General features: G+C 34.8%; 1 protein-coding gene across 1 annotated transcript in view; it reads right to left on the bottom strand.

Moving 5' to 3' along the window:
* LOC150096851 (mdm2-binding protein-like) overlaps window positions 1–19,950 on the bottom strand; it is a 269,877-nt gene that overhangs the window by 62,374 nt on the left and 187,553 nt on the right. Inside the window, exons 15-16 of the mRNA XM_090408172.1 lie at window positions 15,298–15,395; window positions 11,847–12,278 (exon numbers count right to left, since the gene is read on the bottom strand). Coding sequence (XP_090264298.1) covers window positions 11,847–12,278; window positions 15,298–15,395 — 530 coding nt within the window. The remainder of the gene's footprint in view (window positions 1–11,846; window positions 12,279–15,297; window positions 15,396–19,950) is intronic.

The raw sequence follows: 19,950 nt of genomic DNA, 5'->3' as shown, positions 1-19,950 counted from the left end.
TCAGCCAACTCTTCTTATTTTATGACCCTTATGCTATTAGAGTACTCGAGGGCCATGGGGTCTTTTCATTTCTGGCCTTATAACTATGCCCTCTCTATAAACCTTACTATAATTCTTCTATAATCTATTCTTTTCCCCTTCAATATACTCTATTCCTCCTATAAGTTTAAATTCAGAAGAAGGCTAGTACAGAAGCCTTAAGGTAGCCACTCTACCACTAAACTATTCCATCGTCAGGCTAGTCCCCTGACATGGAGAACATAATTCTACTTGTAAGCTAACAGAAAAAGATAATCGGATTGAATCTATGGGAAAAGACCCTGGAATGGAAAAGGTAAAACAAAAATGGAAACGACAAAATATAATACACATAGCAAACTGGAATGTAAGAGGAATAGCATATAAAGAAATAGAATTAGACCAATTATTAAATGAAAGAAATTTTAAAACAGCAGTAATCATTGAAACAAAAAAGAAATTAAAAGGAACTATGAGAACCGAAAATTTTAATGTGATATACAGTGGAGTCGACAGAGACCAAAGAGCACAAGCAGGAGTCATGATTTGGATTCATAACTCCCTTCCAAAACAGTTAAAACATTATAAATTATGGAATGAAAGAATAACAGAAGCTAGAATATAAATAGATAGAGAGACTATTTAACAATAATTGGTTTATATGCCCCAGAAGAAGGAAGAGAACAGGATAATATTGATTTTTATAATCAGCTACAAAACATATATAATAAAATAAATAAAAATGATTACCTAATTTTAGCAGGAGACTTAAATGCAAGAATTGGAAACACGAAAATTAATAATAATATAGGAATACATGGAGAACATACTCTAAACAGGAATGGTAAAAAATTGATTGACTTTGTAGTTTATAATAACCTAAAAATAATGAATTCTTTCTATAACCATAAAGACATACATAAATATACTTGGGCAGCAAGAGGATGGAAATCAATATTAGATTACTTTATATCAAATGAAAAGACATCAAAATTTTCACTAGATGTTAGAGTTCACAGAGGATATGAAATAAGCAGTAACCACTTCCTTGTTAAAATAAAATTAAGATTACCACCTAAATGGCTACAAGTAACAAGAACAGAAAGAAAAATTGAAACATTTGTTTATAAAACTAGACTATTGAATGACACAAATGTACGATGGCTATATGAACAAAGAATTAACCAATATCTAGATAAAATAAAACAAAATGAAGAAATAGAAATAGAATGGCTTAATATAAAAACGATACTAAATGCAGCAGCAAATGAAAGCTTAGGAAAGACCAAAAAATTCAATAAAAGGAAAAAACTGAAGATCTGGGATGATATAATCAAAGAAATAATCAAAAAGAAAAAAAAGCCTATCACAAATGGTTAAGCAGTAAAAGATTAGAAGATGAAATAGAATATAAAAGAATAAGAGCCATAGCTAAAAGAGAAGTCAGAAAAAGACACAGAGAATCATGGAACAAATTTGTTTCTAATTTATTATTATTATTATTATTTCGGGCTACTCCAGGGAGTCCTTAGACTCATCGAGGGAGGCCCTAAACATCATGTCCACACAACTATTTGACATTCTCACAGTATCTATCATACCTTGCCTTGAACTCGCTCACTGTCATAGCACCCACAACAGACTCTGGCAGCTTATTCCACTCATTTACCACTCTAAAAGTAAAGAACCCAGCTCTAACACCCTTGCTAACCACACTCTTGCCCAGCTTCCATAGGTGTCCCCTAGTTCTCCCACCACCAGTCCTGATCTCAAAAATATCCTCTGAATGAATCCTATAGAATCCTTTTAGCAATTTGAATGTCTTGATCATATCTCCCCTTTTCCGCCTATCAACTAGTTTCTGCAACCCACAAATCTTCAACCTGTTCTCATATGGTTCATTCCATAGACCTGCTATCATCTTAGTCACTTGCCTCTGGATCCTCTCCGCCTCTTCCCCATCAAGAAGGAACTGAGGTGACCAAATCTGTGCACAGTAGTCGAGATGAGGTCTTATCAGGGCTAGGTACAGAGGTACAATAACTTGCTTGTCTCTGCTCGTCAAGGTATTTTTCAACAACCAAGTGAGTTGATGAGCTGATTTAGCTACTTTTGCAATGTGCCCCCTAAACTTCATCTCCCTATCCACCAACACTCCCAAGTCCCTGGCCTCATCAATCTCTTGGAGTACAGTTCCAACAATGTGGTATACTGCTGCCAATCTTTTCACCCCAAAATGCATAACCTTACATTTTGTCACATTAAATTGACATCCATTCTCATTAGCCCAGAACTCCAATCTATCTAAGTCATCCTGCAAGACTTTGACATCTGCATTCACTATCGCCCAACCCAACTTTGCATCATCAGCGAACAAATGAACTGTTCCACTCAGATCCTTCCCTATATCGTTAATGAACAGATTAAACAGCAGTGGTCCAAGAACAGAACCCTGCGGCACACCATTAGTCGAGGCCGTCTTTTGGACTCTACTCCTGAATAAACTACTCTTTGATATCTCTCCATCAACCACCCACCTATCCATCTCACCAACCCTATATCCATTCCCATATGTTGTAGTTTACGGATTAGAATTCCATGTGGTATCCTGTCAAACGCTTTTGCCAGGTCCAGCAGTATCACTGTATACCCATTTCCCTTATCCAGTTCTGCTGTCACCTTGTTATAAAACTTGAGCAAGTTACTGAGGCATGATCTACCCTTCACAAAGCCATGCTGTCCCCTGTACAGTATCTCCTTTTCATCAATCCTTCCTGTATTTTTCCCTTGACAACGACTCCTGATATGCTGATCGGTCAGTAATTTGCCACTATAGTCTTGGATCCTCCTTTATGCAGTGAAACTATTTTCCCCTCTTTCCATGCCTTCGGGACTAAACCAGACCCGAGACTCAGATTAAACAACATGGTCAAGGGCACTGATAATTCCTTAGCCGCTTCACGCATGACCCGTGCCGGTATACCATCCAATCCCACTGATGTATTCACATTAAGGTTCTGTAATAGACTATTCACCTCCACTTCATTCATCACAATTCCCGTATAAACTAATGGTTCCTTCATTTTTTCAATGTCACCACCTGGATGATATACTTTTGCAAAGTGTGCGCTCAGTGACTCAACTATATCGACTGGTTCAGTGACCTCTTTACCATCGTCATCCCTTAAAATCATTTTGCCATGTACAGTTTTTTTTTTTGCTTGCAGCATATTGAAAGAACTGTTTGGGATTCTCTTTTGCTTGCATAGCTAGTTTCCTTTCATAATTCGCTTTTGCTGTTTTTACCACACTCGTTACCCTTCTGGCCTGCACTTTATACCGTTCGTGTGCCTGCAGGTCACCCCTTTCTTTAAATTCCCTCCACAGCTGTTTCTTTTTTTGCAGCTCAAGCTTAATAGTGTTATTCATCCATTTAACCCCTACTTGTTTTACTATTCGGACCTTAGGTATACAGTCAGCCATAACCTCCTGTAAATGCTCCTTGACCACCTTCCATGCTCTATCGACGTCCAGCCCTTGCAGTTGTACATGCCATGGCACTGATCCAAGCAATCTCCTAAGCTTGTCGAACTTGTCAGCACAGTAATTCCACATATACCCTGTCTTAATCAAAAATTCCACACCTTTAGCAATCTCCCAGGTCAAGGTAATCACTCTCACCAATAGGTGGCAACATGGTCATATTCATTACAGTCAAATTGTGAGATGCTATTACCAGGTCAAGCACTCTTACACCCCTAGTATTTTCAATTACATGCTGTCTCAGATAGTTATCCCTTAATAATTGAATAAAATCCATTTCCTTTCTCACATGTGTCCTCTCCTCCTTCCAATCAATGTTACCATAGTTGAAATCCCCCATAATAATTACCCTCCTTCCACTCATTTCATCAATTAGTTTATGCATACTATCTCCTCCATCTATTCCATCACCCGGTCTATAGCAGCATCCAACTGTATATTTTATTCTGTCAGTCTCAAACTCATACCAAATAGCCTCAAATGAGCTCCTTTCACTGTCCTGCAATACAACTTCAATTCTCCTTGGCTGCAGTTCATCAGCTATCATCAATAACACTCCTCCCCCCATTTTATTCTCTCTGTCCTTCCTAAACACACTATAACCTATACATTCTATCCCACTAACTATATCATCTTCCGTCAGCCACATTTCACTAATGCCAATAACCTGTGGCCAGGAAGAGCCAATCAAATTCTTCCTTGAACAAGAAGAAATTCTTCCTTCTTGTTCCTAATACTCCTGGCATTAGTATACATGAAATGCAGTGATCCCTTTGTCCCACCCCTATCTTGATGCGTTATTCTAAATGACCCATTCCCATTTTTTGTCAGTGCTGGCTCAGGTACATTATATACATTTTTACACTCAACTGTCTCACTGAAGTTTGCATATCCATCCTCCCCCTCCTTGGTAGTTCTAGTTTCCCTGGTTCTGCACATCCATTTTCACTTCATTCAGCAACACTTTTTCCAGTCTCCGCACACCAAGTCCATTCAAATGCAGGCCATCCATCTTGTAAGTCCTTTCGCCCATCAAACTCATTCCACACCACACCGTCTGCATAACCTGCGCATAATGTCATTTGCGATTATGGCCCTCCTTCTAAACTCCTCTCTGTCATGCCGTGGCAACAGACTCACCATTTTATGGTGAGTCTGTTGCCGCCTATTTATTTAGAACATGATTTATATAAAATGAGACCCAATGTATATAAGATTTTAAAACACTTAAATGCAGATACCAAAGAAAACATAAAATTAAACACTGAATTGAAATTAGAAGAATTTCTAAATTACTACACAGAATTGTGGACGGACAAATATTTTATAAAAGACAACTGGCAAACAATTAACGAAAACGAAATAACTAAAGAATTAGAAATCAGCCTGAAAGAAACAAGACATGGAAAATCACCTGGAGAAGATAAGCTAGGTTCAGAACTATATAAATATGCTGGAACAAGATTCAAAGAAAGACTCTTATTATTTTTAAATAAAATTTATTCAACTGGTATCCCCCCAATAGAATGGAAAAAAGTAATCGTTATTCCTATCTTTAAAAAAGGTAATAGAGATGACCCTAAAAACTATAGAGGTATCAGTATACTAAATTCCTGTTACAAAATATACAGCAGAATCTTAAATAGCAAACTAATGAAATATTCCAAAAACTTTATTTTAGAAGTACAGAATGGATTTAGAAAAGGACGATCATGTATAGACCTGGCCTTTTGCCTAAAATTAATAATAGAGAAAAGAAGAGAATATAATTTAGAAACACATATTGCATTTATTGACTTTGAAAAGCATTTGACAAAGTTAAAAGAAACATATTATTTAACATATTAAAAGAAAGACAAATATCAAATAATATCCTAAAAGCTATCACAAGTATATATGAAAATAATCAAATACAAATAAGATTAAATCACGAGCTATCATATACGAGAGAGATAAATCAAGGGGTCTGACAGGGATGTCCCCTCTCAGCAACTCTTTTTAATATCTACTTAAATGAAATAATAATAAAATGGAATAAAAATTTACATCAAGGAAATAAACTTTCTCCTACAGTAAACTTAAACACTCTCCTCTTTGCCGACGACCAAATAATAATTACAAATTCTGAAGATAACTTACAGAAAGCTATTTTAGATCTAAATGAGATAGCCAAAGATTATGACATGATAATATCAATAGAAAAATCAAAACCTATGGCCTTTAAAGGACAAGATCCAGCAAGAACTAAGATAGTAATAGTAATAGATAACAAGATCTTAGAACAGGTGAATTCATTTAACTACCTAGGATGTATGATGACATATGAAATTGAAAAAAATATAAACATAAAAATTGGAAAATATTTAAAAATAACAGGTATAATTAACTCTATATTTAAACCAAACCAAACAAGCAGTGATGACAGCGCAGTGGTAAAAAACACTGACCAGGCATGCAGTCAGGAATACATATCCATACTTGAAGTAGAAAAAGCCATCAAAGGCTTGAAATGTGGAAAGGCATCAGGAGTAGATGATATTCAACCAGAAATGCTGAAGTATGGTGGTATAAGAGTCTTACAGTGGCTACACTGCATAGTTCAGAATGATATAATCACGTAATCACAAGAAAGATATTTATTTAACCAAATATTTCGGTCTGGAAATAGCAGACCATCGTCAGTGATATTACAAGAACAGTTTAAAAAAATACAAGCTAGAATACTAACAATAGATCGTTAAAATTAGAACATGCCGCGTTATGTTATATCACTAAGTATGAAACGGAATAATTCGAAGTAGAAACAAGATTGGATTTGCTATTAAAAAAAAAAAAAAATTAATTAATGAGTAATCTTGATTAGAATTTCCCAGATTTTTGATATAGATATACAGTCATTACAATTCAGGTTGGGGCAATGGAGCAAGGCCTCCACCCTTTCCTTGAACAAACGTTCGAACCTATAACGGGATCTATGTAAGAGGCGAGTCTTGGACCAAAGGATGCTGTGGTCAGTTTCAATCACGTGTTGAGCCAATCCAGACTTTTCAGGTTTGTTGTGAAGAATGGATGATTGATGTTCTTGGATTCTTTTTTCAAGAGAACGTCCCGTCTGTCCAAAATAGGAGAGATCACAGTTGCAAGGAATTTGATACACTCCAGGAAGAGAAAAATTAAAAAATGTCTCATTACAACCTACAGATCTTATGGTTAGTTTTGATATAGAAAATCTTTATATACCAATGTACCTCTCAAGGAAACTTTAAAATTACTTGCTGACATATTTCCTAAAGATATTATAAAACTATTCGATTTCGTAATACATTCTGGATATTTCGTATGTCAAAACAAATTTTATAGCCAAGTAGAAGGAACGGCCATGGGTCGTTCCTTCTACTTGGCTTTAGCCAACTTTTATTTAGAACATTTAGAAAAAGTCCTCTTCGCATCTATTTTCCCTCAACCATCTTTTTGGGTAAGATATATAGATGACATATTTACTATTTGGCCTCACAGCAAAAACGCTTTACCTTCCTTTTTAAACAATATTAATTCCTTGCATCATCGCATAAAGTTTACTATGGAATTAGAAGAAAACAACCAGTTATCTTTTTTAGACGTTCTCCTCATCTGATCACTTTCAAATATTCTTACAACTACTGTATACAGGAAACCAACATTCACAGGTCGTTATATTCTTAAAGAATCAGCCCATCATCCATGTCAAAAAACAGGAATTATAAAATGCCTCATCAGAAGAGCCAAAAAATTGTTCTACTTTAGATTATCTACAGAAAGAACTTTCTACTATCCAACAACACATGAAACTCAATGGCTTTTCTGAAAAGAGTACTCAACGTCTTCTCAATTCTTATAATCCTCCACAAAACAACAAAGTTTCAACACGTCGAGTGCCTATTCCTTATATCTCCAGTATTTCAGAACCTATCGCAAGAATTTTAAAGAAATATGATTTAACTACTACGTATTCACCTATTAACAAATTGTCTTCTCATTTTCCTTCTCCTAAAGACAAACGCTCAACTTTATCTCTTCCTAGAGTGTATCAAATTCCTTGCAACTATGATCTCTCCTATTTTGGACAGACTGGACGTTCTCTTGAAAAAAGAATCTAAGAACATCAATCATCCATTCTTCACAACAAACCTGAAAAGTCTGGATTGGCTCAACACGTGATTGAAACTGACCATAGCATCCTTTGGTCCAAGACTCGCCTCTAACATAGATCCCGTTATAGGTTCGAATGTTTGTTCAAGGAAAGCGTGGAGGCCGTGCTCCGTCGCCCCAACCTGAATCGTAATGACTGTATATCTATATCAAAAATCTGGGAAATTCTAATCAAGATTACTCATTAATTAATTTTTTTTTTTTTTTTTAAATAGCAACTTCAATCATGTTTCTACTTCGAAATATTCCGTTTCATACTTAGTGATATAACATCACGCGGCGTGTTCTAATTTTAACGATCTATTGTTAGTATTCTAGCTTGTATTTTTTAAACTGTTCTTGTAATACCACTGACGATGGTCTGCTATTTCCAGACTGAAATATTTGGTTAAATAAATATCTTTCTTGTGATTACGTGATTATATCATTCAGTCATATGTCGCAAGTATCCTTGAAACAACAAACTGCATAATTCAGAAAGCCTGGACAGAGGGACGAATTCCCGATGATTGGAGTAGAGCTCTCATAGTACCCATATATAAAAAGGGAAATAAAACTGAATGTGAGAATTACAGAGGTATTTTCCTACTGAGTGTTCCTGGTAAGATCTATGCAAGTATACTTGAGAAACGGTTGAGAAGAATTGTGGAAGAAAAGCTTGGTGAAGAACAAGCTGGATTCAGGCCAAATAGAGGCTGTCAGGATCTGATCTTCACTTTACAATTAGTTGAGAAAGCATGGGAATATAACAGATCTGTATTTAAGTTTTGTCATACGACAAGGTGCCAAGAGAGAAGCTATTCAATACGCTACCATTATATGATGTCAATGAGGTATTATATCAGGCAATACTTAGTCTTTATTTGAGTTGCAAGTCAGCAGTTAGAATTGAAGTAAGTACAGGAAGATGGTTTAATGTTAAATCTGGTGTGAGACAACGATGTACTTTATCCCCTCTGTTATTCATTACCTATATGGATCACATTATGAAGGAAAGTGGTATTAAACATGATATCAAAATTGGAGATGTTAATGTCAGCTCTTTGCTTTATGCGGATGATGTTATACTTCTAAATAAATCCGCTACAAGTCTGCAAGATTCTCTGACTAAATCGAATAACTGTTGTAATAGATATGGTATGAAGGTCAGCAATAAAAAGACAAAGACAATGAAAATAGGCAGAATCATTGAAAATGTCAACTGTGTTGTGAACAGAGAACCTGTGGAACAAGTAAAACATTTCAGCTACTTAGGCACGATTTTTACTGAAGATGGTAAATTAAATATAGAAATAGACAACAGAATCAGCAAAGATGGTATGGTAGGAAGTCAATTGAATAAATTCATATGGAATAAGAGAGAAATTAGTCGGAACACTAAATTAGCTGTATACAAGACAGTGTCCAAACCAGTTTTAACTTATGGATCTGAGAGCTGGGTCAGAAGTAAAACACTTGACCAACGACTAGAGACCGCAGATATGAGAGGCCTGAGAAAGATTAGAGGTGTGAACAGATGGCATCAATGGCAATATCATATTAAAAACAAGGATATTAAAAAAGAACTTGACATTGTCAACATCCAGGAATACATTAGGAGAGTTAATCTCAGGTGGTATGGTCACTTAAACAGAATGGGCGAAGAAAGATTAGCAAAACAAGTGTTCTCTGCCAGGTTGGCAGCAAAACGACCTAGAAGAAGACCAAGATATAGGTGGATTGATACGGTACAAAGTGCCTTAGACGATAGAAATATAAGATCTGATAATGTTGAAGCCTTGAAAAGTAACAGACTGATTTGGAGGAAAATCGTAGATAGGAAGTTAGTAATGATGTAATTTTTTTCATGTAGTACTATCGTATCCTGTACACAGCTTGAAGGTACATGGCAGGAATTTGATGATGACGACTTTGAAAAAGCATTTGACAAAGTTAAAAGAAACATATTATTTAACATATTAAAAGAAAGACAAATACCAAATAATATCCTAAAAGCTATCACAAGTATATATGAAAATAATCAAATACAAATAAGATTAAATTACGAGCTATCATATACAAGAGAGATAAATCAAGGGGTGTGACAGGGATGTCCCCTCTCAGCAACTCTTTTTAATATCTACTTAAATGAAATAATAAAATGGAATAAAAATTTACATCAAGGAATTAAACTTTCTCCTACAGTAAACTTAAACACTCTCCTCTTTGCCGACGACCAAATAATAATTACAAATTCTGAAGATAACTTATAGAAAGCTATTTTAGATCTAAATGAGATAGCCAAAGATTAGGACATGAAAATATCAACAGAAAAATCAAAACCTATGGCCTTTAAAGGACAAGATCCAGCAAGAACTAAGATAGTAATAGTAATAGATAACAAGATCTTAGAACAGGTGAATTCATTTAACTACCTAGGATGTATGATCACACATGAAATTGAAAAAAATATAAACATAAAAATTGGAAAATATTTAAAAATAACAGATGTAATTAACTCTATATTTAAACCAAACCTAGTTCAAACCAGACTAAAAGTATACAATACATTAGCCCTACCAGTCAATGTATGGAAACGAAATCTGGACAATAAAACAAAAAGACAAACAAAGATTAATAACAGCAGAAATGAAGTTTATGAGAAAAACTGCAAAGTATACCCTATTTGATCACAAAAGAAATTATGAAAGAATTAAACCAAGAACCAGTAATAGAAAAAATTAAAAAAATATAAACATAAATGGATGGAACACGTTCAAAGAATGAAAACAGAAAGATTACCAAAACAAGCCTTAAAGTACAAGCCATTAGGAAAAAGAAAACCAGGACGTCCTCTTAAATGATTCAACAATGACTTCTAAGGCCGGAACAAGCCATGCTTGGTCTAAATCCTTGATATGCATGATGATGATATTTATTGTGTGCTGCTAGACTTTCATATGCTGCTGATGCAATAATTTCTTTTCTATTATTCCATTCTTTCTCAATATCTTCATTTTCTTGTATTTTTTCCAAGTAGTTATTAATCCTATGTTGGCATAAATTTCTTATACTTGAATCATTTAGTAGTCTTACTTTGTAATTAGATTTTGTTTCTTTAGTTTGTTTATTTTTTTGTATTTTTGGTAACCAGTTTGGTAAAAACCTTAGTTTTGCCTGCACTAAATAGCAATCTGTGTCAATTTCTAGCCCTCTTCTAACTTCTAGGAAGAGGTTTGCTAAAGTAGTCTATTATTGTTGGTTGGTTATCTATATTGAATTTCCTTTAGAATACCATTCTGACTATGAGGATTTGATAGGGACTTGAAGGTAGTTTGTTCCAGAGTGAGTGAGTGAGTTTGTTATAAATGATACTTGCTACAATAAAAGTCAACTGTAACAACTGTCGAGGTATAGTCATTCTTCATCAGTTTCTGGAATAGTTATCTATATTTCAATGTTAGGAACTACCTTATAATAAATCACAACAATTAAATAATCAGTATAAAATCAATATCTTTGATTAATATATAAAAGAGTGTGAATAATTTTACAATTTTTGAATTAATTTTCAACCTGTTCATTTCAATAGTGTTAGGCCTTCACCCTGTTTACAGAAGGCCTGAATTACCTTTTAAAAGTTCCGTGTTTGATTTCTGCAGTAGAGTTTATTTTATACATATGATAATTATCTGAGCCTCCATAGCTCAGTCAGTATAGATGAAGCCTTTTGGTCGGAAAGATCTGGGGTTTGATTCCCATCCGTGATATGAGGAACCTTTATCTGATCTCTTTTGACAAAAGGTGAGTTAACCGGTCTCATATGGAGGTGTAGGGTTTTTTCCTCCTGGTAACTCAGGTTTTTCATCCATCAAAACAGGCAAACCAGTCCCATGAACACACACATGGCTAAGTCAAAAATACTTGTGGCAAGGAAGGCAACGGGAAACCACCTTGCATCATATCTCCCTAGCAATCAGTTGCAACCCTCTCAAAGACAGGAGGCCACAGGATTAGAACAACTATCTATCTAGCATTTCTATCATAGTTTTTTTTTTTTTTTTTTTTTTTTAATTCTGTATAAACAGCAGATAGTTATTGAAAAAAACTTAACTTACTGAATATGAGAAAAGGCATATTGTAAACTAGATTTATGTTTCCTTGGACTTCTTCTTAAAGGTGGAGGAGGAAGCAAACTTGATGCATGTTTTCTAGGACTTCTCCGCAATACTGATAGAGGTATCCTTTTGTTGTCTGGATGTTTTTTTACAGAAATATTACTATCAAATAGTCTCCTTGCAAGTTTCCGTGGACTTCTACGAAGTGGCTGCTGCTGCTGTGATTCAGTATGCTTTCTTTTGCGCTGCACATGGTTGTTGCATGAGTTCAGCTTACTTGATTTAAATGAATTATGAGGTGCAGTTATTACAGTATCCTGAAGTACTTGTTGATGACTGTTACAAGTGGATGTAGTCGACCAAGTTAGACATCGCTCTTTTATTCTGTTACACAGCATTTCCAAAGTCTCACTTTTGATACCCAGGTTAAAACTATAAAAAACATAAAAATAAAATATATAAATAAAAAAGATTTAATATATAACATAAGAGAGAGGTATTAAAAGAAAGAGTGTAGAGGAAAAAATCTATAAAAAGTAATCTTAATCATAATAAATAGATTTAATTATCAATCACATTACTGAATATTTTTCTATTTATTATGAATCGTTCAACATATTAAACAATATCTTACATAAATTGTATTTGATTATATATATATATAACACTGGGAACAACACAATTTGGCCCAATTAAGTGAAACTGAACCTCAAGAACTTGTATGTACTCATGGTGTATATACATAAGACAAAATACAATTTTAGACAAGTTTTTCATTTATTGCACAACAAAATTACTGATATAGAATAAGCAATTTTTAACTACAGCCATTGGCTATAGTTAAAGCAAAATATTTGCCATAAAATTAATTTCATTGTATACCTATTAAACACATGCAGTTCTAAGCAGTTAATGACTGTAAGAATTGATAAAATGTAGCCTGTTTGTTCCTTTTTTTTCTCTTAACTGACTGCAATTAAACAAAATCAATGTAGGTATTTAGCGCAGATATAGCATGGCCTTCCTGCACGAAATAGTCATGATTCAGTACTAACTTTTCTAACATCCTGGGTGGTCACTCGATCATGCTCAGTAATGTCATCCTCATCACTTTCTTTTTCTTTCTAAAGTCCTTTGATGATATTGGAGTCTTGACAGGTAACAGATTGATTTGGAGGAAAATTGTAAATAGGAAGTTAGCAATGATGTAAGTTTTTCATGTAGTACTATCATATCCTGTACACCCCTTGAAAGCACATGTCAGGAATTTGATGATGAAGTCCTTCGATGTTTTGCTCCAATTTCCTCCTCAAACTCTTCAATTTCACTATAGTATTTAAGATTCTATCAATGGATGCAAACTCTTCATTATTTCTGATGTGGTTCACTTCTAATTGGATGTCATTTTTCACTATTAGCAGTATCTGGCATATCCATGATTGAATGCTTAAAACCAGTCAGCAAAGGAGTTTTGAATGGTCTTGTTGCTTATTTCTCACCAACTATCTTTAAACCTATTACTTGTAAAAGATTAACATTTGCACTAACCTCCTTAGCAACTGTCAAGAACCAGCAAAATTTTTCTTGATTTCCATTGTAATCTCATGTCCCAACTATTAAGCCAATGCTTAAAAAATTCAGATAAACATTGAAAATATTTTTAAGCCTGTAAAAACATGAGCAACTGCTAGTCAATATCCACTGTTGTCAATCTCTGCAGGTTTGTAATATCATGTCAGTGGGATTGTTATATTAAAAATGAATTATCAAAAATTTTTTTATTTTTGAAATGATATGATCACTGATTTTATTTAGAGTAACACTGAAGTCTCATGAGTTTAAAAATCAGTAGTCAAATGATTATTTTATTTATTTGATTACTTATTTTTTTGTATAGCCTTAAACAAATCAGCCTTTGAGAGAATCAATGAAGTAATAAACTATCATTGAGCTTTCTACTTTCGTTGCAGGAATATTCTGTAGAATTAGCTAGTCGAGAATTACTAGAAATACTGATTGCTAGTTCAGTATCTTCTGATATATTCATCCTGCAAGTCTATTCAATACAACAACAACAACAACAACAAAAAAGTGCTACTTTACTGTAAGAAAGAAATAAAAAAGTTTAGGGTCATATCAATGGCTAACAGATCCCTGAATAAAGAATATGGCTCAATTTCTTTGTATGGATTTCTGCTTTTATAAGCTGGGAGTGTTATTGTATTACACAAAGTGTTATCTAAGCACGACAATCTTGATTTTAAGGATATCTATGCTTAGAACATGCACCTTTTAACACACACATATATACACTTGGGTTAACAAAAAATCAGATTAATACCATTTTTTTGTAATCCCACCCACAAAACATTGAAACTCTATAGTATTTGTGGGTTGGGTTGAATAAGGGTTAGATAATCTGGAAACTATATTACAGAGACCTAACACATGTTTTAAAGTCAATTCAAGGTCCAATAAGTAGGTAGTTGGTTTAAGACTTGGTGATGTAGTGTCATCTGTTAATTAAAAACAGTCACCTAACCCTGGCAACATTACATATCCATAAAGGATTCTAATACTTTGTCATCACAACATTCTGGCATGGAACACAACCGAGAACAGAAATTCTGCTCACTGAAAATATACAGGATATCAAAATTTGTTCTATTACTGTGTACATATGTCTGATGCCAACTAAGCAAATAAACTATGCTGATATGTTATATAGCTATTTTTGGAAGCAGTGCATCTCCACATTATGATTCCTTTTTGTTCTAAAAAATAAAAATAAATATAATGTTTTATAGTTGAAACCTGTGGAATTCTTAATTCTTTCTGAAAACTGAATGGTTCATATTTTGCTAATTTAACAGTTTATATCTCAGGTGGAAGAAACTGAATGATGTTGCTGGTGTCATGCTGCATAACATGAATGAAAGCAAGGGAACACTTTGCAATCTGTTTGGTGACATCATCATCAGCTTCACTAGACTTTATTATCCTACGCATGATCCCTACAGATCTTTTTTTTTATATGAAGACAACAGAGGAATGGCATATGTGAACAGCTTTTATATGCATTAAGGCCAATAACAGTTATTGCTTTTATATGCATTAAGGCCAATAACAGTTATTGCTTTTATATGCATTAAGGCCAAGAACCGATTATCTTCACAATCCCAACCATGTGTTATGACATTATGGCACACCCTTATTTTCATTCAGAAGTATATAAAGCATAGCTAATGAAGAATAACCTTAACTCTAGACATGTGTCAAAGATATGCCAAAGAAATATGCACACCAGATCATACATGTTCTTAAATTACTCTCTTCATTCTATTCTTCATTTAATTTTCTTAAACATGGTTAAAATATAATTTTAGTGAGCAAAAATGTTATATGCTTGATACTCAGATTACTGAAAACTATTTTTCAAGAAATTACTTACTAAATATCATGATATGAACAATTTAAAATATCTGGCCATGAAGTGTTTAGGACTTCTTCAACTGTTGAGTGAGGTCTTTTTATATAATCACTCTTTCCCTATATATTCAAAGAAGAAAGAAATGAAAAAAATTACTTAATTTTAAAAAGTACAGCAATTAATTTATTTTTTCCTTTGGGCAGTGAGAAAATTACTTAATTTTAAAACATGTAAAGCACTAATAACAACAACAGCGGCCTAAAATCTTATTTTGGAGAAAACAAGGGATAAACATGTTTTTTGCAGCCACAAAGAACTGCTATTATAACAGCAAATTTTTGCTGCTTTGTTGCAAGAAAATAAGTTACATGCTATCAGAACTATACTGGAGAATAGTTTGAGGATCAGAATTTAGGATTGCAGAAGTAATTGATATTCTAGAAGTTTTATTGATTAGAAAGAGGAGACCAGTGTACTGTTATCAACAAAATTGTAAACTGGATTTGTAGTCAACTTAGAAAGATTATTGATAGAAGAAAACAACAACATTAAGGAATTCTAGCATTAGTTACAAAGTGTAAGCTGGCAATACAGATACAGAAGTCAGACAATACAATGGAAGCATACTTTAATGGACTTTTGTGCCAAACATGATCAAATACCTCAGAGATATCAAGAGCAACTACTTTAAATTCTAACTTTTTTCATAGTATTTGTTTAACAGTAAGTGACAAGAGCAACATAATCTGGTCAACCTGTTGACCAGAATGTTTCCAGGTAACATATTATTATTATTTATATGGGCACTCCATGGAGTCAAAAGACTCAATGTGGTAGATCCACTCTATCCATTAACACAAATCATACATCTCCTTAAAATGATTCACTGCTGGAATGCTCACAACCACCTCTGGCAATCTATTTTATTCATTCATCACTCACCAAGAAATTAACCTACTCTGCACACCCTTACTAACCACACTGTCAGACAGCTTATAGGTGTAACCCCTTGTTTTCTCCATGCTTTTCATGTATTGAAAAAAATTCTTCTGTGTCAATCTTATAGTATCCCTTTAGCAACATATAAGTTTCTATCATATCTCAGCTAAATCTGCAACCCACAAACCCTCAATTTATCCTCATAGGGAACATTCACTCATCTCTGAATCCTCTCCACCACCTCTCAATCCCCAAGAAATGTAGGTGATCAAATCTGTGCACAGTAGTCAACAAGTGGATGAATCATAACCTTATAAACAACAGGGGCTATCAAAGTAATTCTCTGAGTTATTTTGCCAACTATTGCAATATTGTCCTTTGAATTTCACATCTCTCTATCTACCATCATTCCCAGAACCCTAGCTTCATCAATTTCCTGTAAACTGGTACCATCAATTGAAAGTTTATTTTTCACTTGGTTGGAGTATAATAAATTTAGTTTAATCCTTTATCCAAGTGTGAGCACACAAAGTTTGCACCTGAAAGTGTTGTACCACCTTACACCAGTCCTGAAGATACTTTCAGGTGCAAACTTTGTTTGCTCACACTTGGATAAAGGATTAAACTAAATTTATTATGGTACCATCAATATGTTACAAAGTGTGCAATTTTTCATCCTTAAGGGCATTACCTTACATTTTACAAACCATTGTCCTTTGCCCACATTGCCAATTTATTTAAATCTTGTAAGATATCTACATCACCTTTATCAACTATTGCCCTCCCTAGTTTTGCATCACCAGCAAACAACTGAATGTCCCCCCTTCAAATCTCCTGCTATATCATTAATATACAAATTAAAGAGTAGTGGTCCTAGTACAGAGCCTTGGGACACTCCACTGTCATCCTAATTCACCTTGATTCCACTCCACCACACACCACTCTCTGATGTCTATCAACCAATTCCCCATCCATGCCACCAGCCTCATATCCATTCCCATTTGCTCCAACTTATGTAATAGTTTTCCATGCAGTATTCTGTCAAATGCCTTTGCAAAGTCCAGAAATATCATGGTGTAGCCATTTCTGCTGTCACCTTATTATAAAATCCAAATAAATTATTGAAGAAGCACCTACCTTTTACAGCCATGCTGCTCCCTATAGAGTATCATATTCCTATCCACCCATTTCTAAATTTACTTTTAACCACCTTTTCCAATACTTTAACAACCACTCCAGAGATACTAATTGGTTTGTAACTTGTTACTTCTGTCTTAGAGCCTCCCTTATGTAATGGAACTATCTTACTATCTTTCCACTGCCTTGAAGCCTTGCCTGAGACTTAGATTAAACAACTTTGTCAGAGGAACTGCAACTTCACTTGCATGTTCTCGTAGCACATGAGCAGACATACCATCCAGGCCCACTGCTGTATTCACATAATTCACATTGATATTTTTAAATATACTGAATTCTTCCAGTTCATCTCCCTCAATGCTCACATCAGTCTCTGTGACTTCAGTAACTGAATTATTTCTTCTGCTTCTGTCACTTTTCTACCATCAGGCCTGAGTAAAGTTATCTTTCCATAATCATGATAACTAATATTTAAGGAATTGACAGCGTATACTAGAAATATAAATTAAATAAACTTTAATATATACTTTCCGATATTTCGGCAAATGTCACGTTGCCATCTTCTTGGGAACTTAATACAAAGACATGTGCACACAAGTACTACATAACAGCAAATGAGAACTGAAGCTAGGAAGCTAACGTTTTACTAAAGTCCTGATAAACGTTTCCCAAATTTGGGGCAGTCTCTAAATCTATCACCATTCCCTACATCCGAGGCACCTCGGAAAAAATCAACAAAATCTTAAGAAAACATGACTTAACCACTTGTTACAGACCACATAGAAAATTGGCATCCCTTATCCGCTCCACTAAAGACCAACCACTTCCCCTAGACCTACCTGGTGTATACCAGGTCCCTTGCAGCTGCAAATTGTCTTGCTTTGGCCAAACAGGCAGGACAGCAAATATCAGAATCTCAGAACACAAGGATTACATCCGATTTCACCAGTACAGCCACTCTGGGCTTGCAGACCATGCTCTGGATACTCGCCACAGAATAAGATGGAAGAAAGCCACAGTCATACACCACAGCAAGTTCAAGTATGAAAGACTATTCATGGAATCAGCCTCAGCCCTTAGGAACATGCCAAACCTCAACAAATTTGGATGCATGAGACTGCCCCAAATTTGGGAAACATTTATCAGAACTTCAGCCCAAAGGCCAAGAACCACCAATATAGCCCGCCAAGGGGCACCATCAGGACTTTAGGAAAATGTTAGCTTCCTAGCTTCAGTTCTCATTTGCTGTTATGTAGTACTTGTGTGCACGTGTCTTTGTATTAAGTTCCCAAGAAGATGGCAACGTGACGTTTGCCGAAATATCGGAAAGTATATATTAAAGTTTATTTAATTTATATATCTAGTATACGCTGTCAATTCCTTAAATATTAGTTATCATGTTTAACCAGCGTATAAGCCTCTCAACAAGAATAACTTTCCATAATCAATCTTTCTCTTACTTGCTATGTAGCGAAAAAACTCTTTTGGATTTACTTTGGCCTGCTTAGCTAATTTTCTCACAAAATCTGATTTTGTGAGAAACCCTTCTTGCCTGTGCTTTATACTGCTCATAGGCATGCTGATCACCTTGTTTATATTAATTCCACGATGCTTTCTTGTTTTATAGCTACTGCTTTATATTGTTAGCCATCCACTTAATCCCTACTTGTTTCATCCTCCTGACCCTGGGTATGCACTCTGATACTGCTTCACTCAAAGAATCCTTGACTGCTTCCCATATGCACTAATGATATTTATTCCATGTAGTTTTTTATGCCACGACATTGCTACAAGTTGCTTCCTATATCTGTGATAATCACCAGCTTTGTAGTTCTGATAAACCCTTTCTTGACTGAAATTTCCACATGTTGGGCAACCTCCCAGGACAAGACTGCATGGTCACTTCCCCTGATCGGAGATAGAAAATACATGCTATTACCACATTCAACAGTCTCAAAACCCCTGGTCCATTCCATCACATGCTGTTTCAGGTAACCATCCCTTAGTAACTGTATAAATTCCATTTTCATTTTGCCATGTGCCCTTTTTCCCTTCCAATCTATATCACCACAGTTGAAGTTTCCCATGATAATTGCTCGGCTTGCACTCACTTTGCTAATCTACTGATATATGTCGTCCACATCTTCTGGACCCCAGGTCTATAGCAGCAACCAACAATGTATTTTGCCCTATTGGTCTCTTATCTCACACCAGACAGCCTAAAATGAACCATTTCCATGAGATAAACAATCTTCCTTAACTTTTATTTTTGTTGAAGTTCTTCAGCTATCATTAATAATACCCCTCCTCCTGCTCTATTTCTTTTATCTTCTCTGAAAATACATATCCAGTACATTTTATCTCTGTAACCACATCGTTCTCTAACAACCATGTCTTGCTGATGCAAATAATTTTTGGTCAAGTTGAGCTGACCAATGCTCTTCTCCTTTATTTTTGATACTCCATGCATATAATTTGAGCATTAATGGTTTTCTCCATTACTTAAGAATATGGACTAATTTTCAAGTTCAAAATGGTCATTTATGGTGGGCCTGATCAAATATACTGAGCATGGGCTAATACACACAAAGATTATAA

This window comes from Typopeltis vanoorti, chromosome 18 (genome assembly GCF_054136105.1).
Source record: "Typopeltis vanoorti isolate ZY-2024b chromosome 18, IOZ_Tvanoo_1.0, whole genome shotgun sequence".
Lineage (NCBI taxonomy): Eukaryota > Metazoa > Arthropoda > Arachnida > Uropygi > Thelyphonidae > Typopeltis > Typopeltis vanoorti.
Note: the sequence above shows the minus strand (reverse complement) of the source record. Positions and strands in the feature narration are given on the sequence as shown.